Source organism: Nicotiana tomentosiformis, chromosome 7 (genome assembly GCF_000390325.3).
Source record: "Nicotiana tomentosiformis chromosome 7, ASM39032v3, whole genome shotgun sequence".
In the NCBI taxonomy this organism is placed as follows: Eukaryota; Viridiplantae; Streptophyta; class Magnoliopsida; order Solanales; family Solanaceae; genus Nicotiana; species Nicotiana tomentosiformis.
Window position 1 is genome coordinate 112,772,054 of NC_090818.1, and position 9,002 is coordinate 112,781,055.

The window sequence follows — 9,002 nt, forward strand, 5'->3', positions numbered from 1 at the left end:
TAGGCGCCATCACGGTCCCGTCAGTGGGAAATTCCGGGGATTCCACACGCTCGTCACCTAGCATGTGCGTCACCTCAAAACCAATCACATAACATATAATCCGAGGTTTCATACCCTCAGGACCAAATTTAGAACTGTTACTTATCTCAAACCGTGTAATTCTTTATTCCGCTATGCCCTTTCAACAAGAATTAGTCTCCAAAAGCCTCGTATCTAGATGCAATTAATTCGATTCAGTCAATACCAATTATTGTAATTAATTCCATAAGGAAATACTAATTTTCTAATAAAAAATCGAAATTAATTCAAAAATTTTCTGTGAGACCCACGTCTCAAAATCCGACAAAAGTTACAAAATATGAATGCCTATCCAACCACGAGTCCAACCATATAAATTTTACAAAATTTCGACATCAACTCGACCCTCAAATCTTCAATTAAAGTCTATGAAGATTTCTACCATTTTCAACTCAATCTTTACCCATTTGAACTCAACAATCCTTCCACAAACCTTATTGGTATGTGTATGTATAAATAATACTCTAACACCCAAGAATCATACTCTTAATCACCCATTTTTACCCAAACTCGAAATTGAAGACTAGGGGTTAGAACCTTACCTCTTGGGTAAGAATCTTGTGATATTTCCTTGTTGGATTTCAAAGTTTGAACAAGATCTTGATGAACAAAACACTTGAGCTTCTTCCTCTCTCTAGAACACTCTCCCTTCTCTCTAAAAATGTCAGATTTTGGCTCAAAAAGGCCCTTTGCGTGTATTTAACGAAGTAGGGTCGGGTTGTAAAAACCCAAAAATGAAACTCCGGAACAGGATATGCGACCGCAGAATAGATATACGGTCTGCATATCGGCCGCACAATTGACCTCCAGAACTGGGAAGAACCTGCCTGGGTTTGCGGTCACTATGTGGCCCGCATACCTGTTCTGCGGTCGCATAATGAACCGTTGAACAGTTCTGCGGTCGCATAGTCGACCGCAGAATGGCATCCAAAACGGCCCCTTACCTGCCTCACTCTGCGACCATTATGCGGTCCGCAGGGTAATTCTGCGGTCGCATAATGGACCGCAGAAACGTATTTCTCTGCCACAAGGTTTTCTTTACTCCCTAGTGCATTCAATCCAAAACCTCACCGAACCCGAACCAATTACCCCCGGCAAGTCACATAACAAATGTAAGGCATAAATTGAACAATAAATGGGGGAACAGAGTTGTAATACTCAAAACGACCGATCGGATCGTTACAACTATTATTGTAATTTATCATTAATGTTTGATTAAAATAGTTTAAATTATGAATATTTTCATAAAGGACAGTAAAGTCAAACATCATCAAGTATTGAACAAATACAAAGTACTAAAGTTTCCACTAGCTTATAAACAATCATATGAAAATTAAAGGCTTGAATTGAATTAACTTACCAAATATGTATAGCATTATATTTATTTTAAATAATTTAATGACTTTAGATTTAATTATTGTATTCGCATTGCATTGTGCTTTGAGTTTTTATGATCAAGGTTTTCGTTACATTATGATGAACTGGATTATATAAACATATTTTGTAAATATATTGAATTGACTCTTCATCTTGTAGGAACTTGTTATTAATTCTTGAATTTAAATAGGAAAACATTTGAAAATGTTTAAAGAACCAAAAAACCCTTTTAATAATATATACTTAAATTTAATAATAATAATAATAATAATAATAATAATAATAATAATAATAATATTAATTTCATAAAAATTGAAAAAGATTATTTAATAATAATATTTTCTTAAAGGAAAAGAATGAAACCATTTGAAGTGACTTTACTAAAGGGTGTGTTTCTTGTTTTAGTAACTAACCCATTTGAATTTTTGAATGGCCGTTGGTTAGCCTAAATACACAACCTTAATTATATTTTGGCTATTCTCCAAAACCAAATATTCTACTTTAGAGATTAATTAAAGCAATTAGAAATTCTCATCTTTTGTTATTCTTTTTTGTTCCTTATTTTTCATTCACTCTTTCCTATTTAGTTGAGTTCTTGTGATCAAAGAATCAAAGAGTACAACTTTAATGTTATCAACAAGAGTTCTAGTCACGATAATGCAACCACATTGGTAAAAAGAACATACACCAAAAATATTGTATATAAAAATATTAAGTAAGATATTATTATATTTAATATTTATATCTTATATGATAAATTAATCTAATTAAAAAATATTTAACTAACTTAACTAAAATCGTTTTTATTGAAGATCCAGACGATATTTAAAAATTTTAAATTCAAGTATTACATCAACATAATATAAATAAAATTGCAACTTAAAGAATTTTTTTATTTATGTCAATATATATTATAATTATCAGATGATTAACGCAATATAAATATATAATTAATTAATCTTTGTCAATATTTTATTAATATTAAATTTATTGTCCGAAGATTATGCACGTAAGAAGAAACTAGTAGTAGAAATCTTGGTTTTAGCATTGAGATGAAGTTTCACGCTGCTCGATAAATCTGAATTAAATTTGAGGCTCAAGACGTGATAGTAATAATAACTTCTATATCGTTATGGAACATGTATGTATGACCAAATTAAACACATGTTCTTCGTGAAATGTAATAAATGAATTATAAGTAGAGCGTTGGTGAGAATGGGACTGGACGACTGGTACCCTCTCAAGTACGAATCTCATTATTGTATTTATTGTAACATAAATAAGACGTCTGGCCTTGGATCTGAAATAATTCTAAAACCCTTTAAGTGAAAATTGACAGCCCTAATACAAAACAAAGTGGTCCTTCCAACTGATAAGTTTCTTTTTTTGGGTAAAGGTTCAACTACTATAACAATGCCTAGTGTAGTCCTACAAAGTAGGATTCAAATTTATCATATTTGTTATACGACATTCTTAATTTAATCTTCCGTAATTTTGAGGCCATTCGTGCCTTCACAAATGATCGTATACACTAAAACTTCTTTGTAATGGCATCGTGTCCAAATACTTTTTGATTGCTATACCAAACTGTTATTATAAAGAACATATATTATAATATACTAACATGGAAAATTAATTAAAGAAAACTTAATCTTGACAAGTGTTATATAAATTTGACTTTTATATTAAAGATTGACTGTATTTGCTCTTGACTTTAAGCGAGTTCCAACATGGACTTAAGTGGACTGGATCCTATTAATAACCTTGGGTTGTTATGATCCATTTGTGAGTTGGTGACTAAATGCTAAAATTCTAATTTATTTTCGAAACATTTTAAGTTAAGTAGTGATTGCTAGATCTGACTCTACCTAGTGTTTAGTAAATCCTCCTTAAATCATGATATTCATAGCTAGCGTTTGGTCATAAATTCCTAAATTTATTCTGAAAAATTTGATTTGGGTGAAATTTGGTTTGGAAAAACATGAAACATGACTTATACCCACAAGTTCTAAAAACTATCACAAATACCCAACATTACCATTATCAATAACATTCATTATATTATCGCAAACCATAATCCTGAACATAAATAAATTTGATACAAAATTATCACTTTTATAATGATCTACATGATACACTATCAGATGACCGAGAATACGAAGAAACATCGTTACAAAATAATAAATTGTGGATTCTTTTATAAAATACAACAGTTTGGGGCAATTTTAAAAAAATATAATAGTGATATTTTGGCCTAAAACAAGCTATTGAACTGGTTTTGGGATTTGAGATTTGGGATTTGACCAAAATGTAGGCAAAATCTATGATCAAACATGTGTTTGCCAAATAAAATCCAAATTTATTTTGACAAAATTTATGGCCAAACGGGTACTAGTATCGTTGTACTCGTTGAGTACATTTGTACAATATGAAAACAAAAACTACATAAAAGGAGTAATTTAACCACTAGGTGTTGCAAACTACGACTTATTTGTTTAAAAGATTTGATAGTTAGGCGACAAACATAACAATCACCTAGGAGTTGAAGCTCTTTTAATTAAGTATATTACATCTCCCACTTGGAATTTTTTGGTCTACTAAAGCTATTAATATTAATGAAGTTTACTGTTAATTGGAAGGCCAGCTTTGTAGCAACGATCAAGTTGTATTCGTGTGATCCTATAGGTGAACGCAAGATGTTTTGTGCATCGGGCTGCCCCTGCCCTCTATTGTTAATTGTGATCGATTAATCACATCATTTGAATTTGCCTACCGTAAAACTTGGATATAATAGACATTGCTGAGTCATTTACAGTGGCTGGTAACCAAAAGAACAGCAAATTAAAGAAAAAAACACATTGTTCATATTTTAAACACAGGCCTTAAAAACATAGACAGACATAGACAGAAGGTCTCAGATTGGAAACAGAACTAGTAAAGCTTAACTTAAAGAACTTCTTAACAATTTCACAAAATATGATCAAAAAATATTTTCTTTCCCAGGAACTGCACGCATTTAACTTATCAAGTCTTTAGAGTTGCATTAACCAAGTTGTTGCTGAAATCCCAAAGGTTACGTGCTAAAGCTTCGTCTCGTGCTAGCTTGCTTGGCTTGTACTCGTTGCAGTCATGGAAGTACTTTCCTGTCACCCCCTTCAGTCTTGGATGGAGGGCAACAAAGCATGTTGTAGCTGCTCCCTATAAAATAGAATCATTGTCAATATAAAAATGTATTTTCTTCTTCGAAATCTAATGACAGTCAATCTAACTATTGTTGTAAGACCCATTGACTAGACATTTTATTCGTATTGAACCTTAATACTATAGTACTACAGGGAGTATTGAGGTAAATAAGTTAAAGAGAAAAAATAGCAGTATGTTTTTATACAGCTGATATGTGTAGTATATTCCTTTAGTTGCAGTTGTTTTGATGTTGTGTTCGGAGTTATAACATCGAAATAATCAGATATCATGCACAAGCTAGTAATGCTCTGATACCATGATAAATATATGAAGATTGAACCTAACTTAACCTCAAAAGCTAGCTCATGAGGTGAGAATTGCCCAAGCGACCAAGTCCCCCCATCCTTTAGCCGATGTGGGAGGCTCAACACCCTCTTCCCGCACGCCCAAGCCTGCCAACTGGAGCGTGAACAATATAATATGAGGGCCCAACATCGGTGAAACATAGAATTGGGATGGGTCCGGCTCTCATATCACTTGTTAAAATCGAAATAATTAGGTGTCATGCGGATCTTAACAAGTGGTATTAGAGTGAGGTTCAAGACAGGTTCATTTAGGCGGGTTTAGTTCTAGCCGCAACATATTTGATGGTAATCATCACAAGCGTTTGTTGTCTGATTTATCGTTGTCAAGGTTTGCATGACAAATTATTTCAATCATAACACTAGTAATTCACTTATTGTGATAAGGTGTCAGTCACAAAAGGTTAAAATCCTTGCAAGGAATTAATTCATTTACCTGAGGAACATTCTTCCACAGGAAACAAGTGAAAGCCCTTAAAATTCCTGTCAAAGAAAATACAAGTAAATCTCATAAAAATGAGTATCGTCGTGCTATTATTTTTTGTGAGTGGTTATATAAACAAATGCATACTCATCAAAAGAGCAGAATGCCTCATGAGGTTTGTCATTATTAAACCTGGATGCACTGAGTTGACAGTTATATTTGCTCCTTCTTCCTGCAATTAAGAAGAATATTACACTTTTTAAAGTATTCTGAGTATATAGACAGGCCCAATTAAGATAAAAAATTCCATTATTTTAATTCACTTAATTTTCTTAAACAGATGGAATTGATCTTACATAATAAAATATTAGACTTTTGTTGAAGACCAATATTAAAAAACAAAAGTGTTCCATCAAAATTTTAAACGACAGAGTGATCTAGTTTTGATAAGCAATAGCCTCCTCTTACTGACAGATTTTCAGTAAGCAAAAATTTATTGAATTACCTGCAAGCGGCGAGAAAGTTCATTGGCATGTAATATATTGGCTAATTTGGATTGCCCATATGCTAGTTTGTCTTGATAACTGGTTCAAACAAATGATAAATAGGTGAAAGTTAAAATCAGTAATCACAGTTTAGGAATTGGATATACTATACTAGTGTGTGTATAAATTGCAGTGGTGCAAAAGGTTGATAGGTTGGTGTACCTGCTCTTGTTATTGATCTTGTGAAATCTTATTCCATCTTTATATGGGCAAAGGTGAGCTACTGATGACAAGTTCACAATCCTGCCCTGAATACCACTAGCTTTTGCTGTTTCCTTCATTTTGTCTATAAGAAGATTAGTCAAGTAGAAGTGACCTGAAAAAACAAAGAGAAATAGACATAGGTTTGAGAATTAAACCAATTGCGTCCATTAGAGCTAGAGGCGGAGCCACATGTAATAAAGGGAGTTTAATTGAATCTCCTTCGACAGAAAATTATTATGTGTAAACAGGCTAACGATAATTTATAAATCGTTGAATCGCCTTGACATAATCCTAAATATGACATTCTTGTACTTTGACTCTGCTACTTATTAGTGTGATTTCTGCCAAAATGTGTATTTCGAGTTACATGCATAGGGTATTATATATACCTAGATGATTTGTGGCGAATTGCATCTCTATGCCATCTCCGGAAAGCTGAAATGGACAAAACATAATACCTGCATTGTTACTGATATGCAAATTCTCATTAGCTAAACATATAGTTTTAGTAAAAATGAAAAGACACACCGGAGAAAGATAGATCGAGAGTCAATTACATTAAGATGTTGAGAGGAAGGTTAAGTGCTTTGAAATTATCAGCAAATGCCTTGACAGATCTAATTGAACTCAGGTCAAGTTTCTCAATATCAACGCGAGCAGCATTATTGTCCTTGAGAATACGCTGTTTTGCTTCATCTGCAGCCTCCATATTTCTTGCTGCAATAACCACATGGACATTCCTCATTGCTAAAACTCTTGCTGTCTCTAAACCAATGCCACTTGCACCTCCTGTTGTCGCAATACATTATCATAAGAAGTTTAAAAATAAGCTAAAAATTCAAACTTGCTCTTCCTCCTATAAGGAACGCGGTTTTACTTGAAAATTACCAAAAGCAACATATGTATTCAAAAAACACAATTAACCACATAACAGCAAGTATTGCTTCTCAAAGATTTGATGGAATGGCCCCGCCCACCCAGAGCGCTTATGTTATACAGAACAAAAACTAGTCAAATAAAGAAATATTTTTTATTTCTTTTTTCAAAAGCAAATCTATATGCCACCTAGTTCATTTTAGATATTTTTTTAAGCAAAAAAGAAGAAGACATCAAACAAGCTGGTAGATCACACAAGCTCATATAAATAATGTACAACCACCAATATTGCAAGACAAAAAGTCAAAAGCTTAATAAATTAAAAACATCACAAGTACTACTTAGAAAATCTTTGTCTAGAACAAACTGCTGAGCTCATAAGAAACAAGAAAATATAAAAAAAATATATAAAAATAAGAAACCCCATATTATTCCAAGTAAGCTAGGTGAACCAAAGAGTCAATGACCAGCTATGAACTTTCACCTAAACATCTACTATCATTTTTATTTTTATTTTTCTTTTAGTTTAACCATCTGATATTCAACATTCACTGCGCCGATTAATCTGAATTCGCATCAGACAAACCATAACGAAAGGTAAACTCGCCTATATATATCAGTCATTTACTTCCACGTAACATGGATCTATTAGTGCACTATAGGGTGTATACCACTGTATTACGACTGTAAGATATGCATTGACAAAGTAGAAGATAGTTATACACAATGAGACCATTGTAATTATAAGTAAATCACTATAATAAACATTACTTAGTATAACCTAATAAACACTGATAACTGACTTGCATTCTATAGGGTAGTCCGGTGCACTAAGCTCCGCTACGTATAGGGTCCGGGGAAGGGTCGAACCACAAGGCTCTATTAACGTACGCAACCTACACTACCTACACTGCATTTCTGCGAAGAGATTGTTTCTGCGGCTCGCACCCGTGACCTACTGGTCACATGGCACTAACTTTACTAGTTATGCCAAGGCTTATGTTCCTGACTCGCATGCTATAACATGTTAAATTACAACGATAACGGGACTAAATATGAACCTAACCAGTAACAATGGCTGTAAGATTGGAGCCATCAATGCCATTAGTAACTTGCTCAGCAGTGGAAGCTGATCCAAAACCACTTGGACCTGGTCTACCTGTTATCAACCTAAACATTTTCTCACCCTATATATAAATTCTCGAAAAATATATAACACACAGTTTTCAAACAAGGAAGAAAAAGAGAGACTCTCTTAACTTATGATGTTATATGAACTGAGAAAGCAGAAACCAATTTGGTTCAAAATATAAAGAGTATAGGACTTGGTTCAAAATATAAAGAGTATAGGACTGTTCAAGAAGATATAATTAATTTGAAGGGGCAAAAAGACAATGACATAACGGTTGCAATGAAAGAGAGAATTATGGGTGGTGTTGAGAGTTGTGAATATAGAAGAAATTATTTGTTGGGTTACTATATATATAGTAGATGAAATTATTTGTTGGGAAATTTTGGTAAAGAATTCGGTACTATAAAACAGGCACATTCAATGTCCAAGTCGGTGACTGCCAGTAATTAGCTTCACCAACCTTTCAACTGTTTTCTTGTTTTTAGATTTAAAAAATAAGAGTTTAATTTTTGTGCACATATTAAAATAATCTATAATAACAGATAACTCTCTATAATAATCATGATTTGGTAGCATAGAAATTTATCTAAATAACGTATTGTAACTTGTTAAATATTCTGAAAGTATCAAAGAAAAATTATATTATCAGTTATATTAAGTTATATTAAATCTAAAAAATAAACAAGTAATTAAAAGAAGTAATAATATAAATAATTTTTACACTATAGTGTATTTTGATCTATTTAGCAGGTAATTTCTTATTTTTCAAGTAATTAATCTCATGTAGATTATTACTTATGGTTGACTTAATAGTACAAAAG

General features: G+C 32.7%; 1 protein-coding gene across 2 annotated transcripts; it reads right to left on the reverse strand.

The window, feature by feature from the left end:
• Positions 1-4,296: 4,296 nt before the first annotated feature.
• On the reverse strand, positions 4,297-8,504 carry LOC104115366 (short-chain dehydrogenase TIC 32 B, chloroplastic-like). Of its 2 annotated transcripts, none has more exons than XM_009625979.4 (8): positions 8,116-8,504; positions 6,731-6,962; positions 6,563-6,642; positions 6,132-6,285; positions 5,930-6,008; positions 5,572-5,656; positions 5,437-5,483; positions 4,297-4,653 (listed from the first exon to the last, which is right to left on the reverse strand). In XM_009625979.4, exons 1-8 carry the CDS (start codon positions 8,225-8,227, stop codon positions 4,480-4,482), a joined length of 963 nt encoding a protein of 320 aa, XP_009624274.1. In that variant the 5' UTR covers positions 8,228-8,504; the 3' UTR covers positions 4,297-4,479. The 2 variants fall into 2 exon arrangements, with proteins under 2 accessions (XP_009624274.1, XP_070037945.1); XM_070181844.1 differs by having other exon boundaries at positions 8,310-8,503.
• Positions 8,505-9,002: the final 498 nt, after the last annotated feature.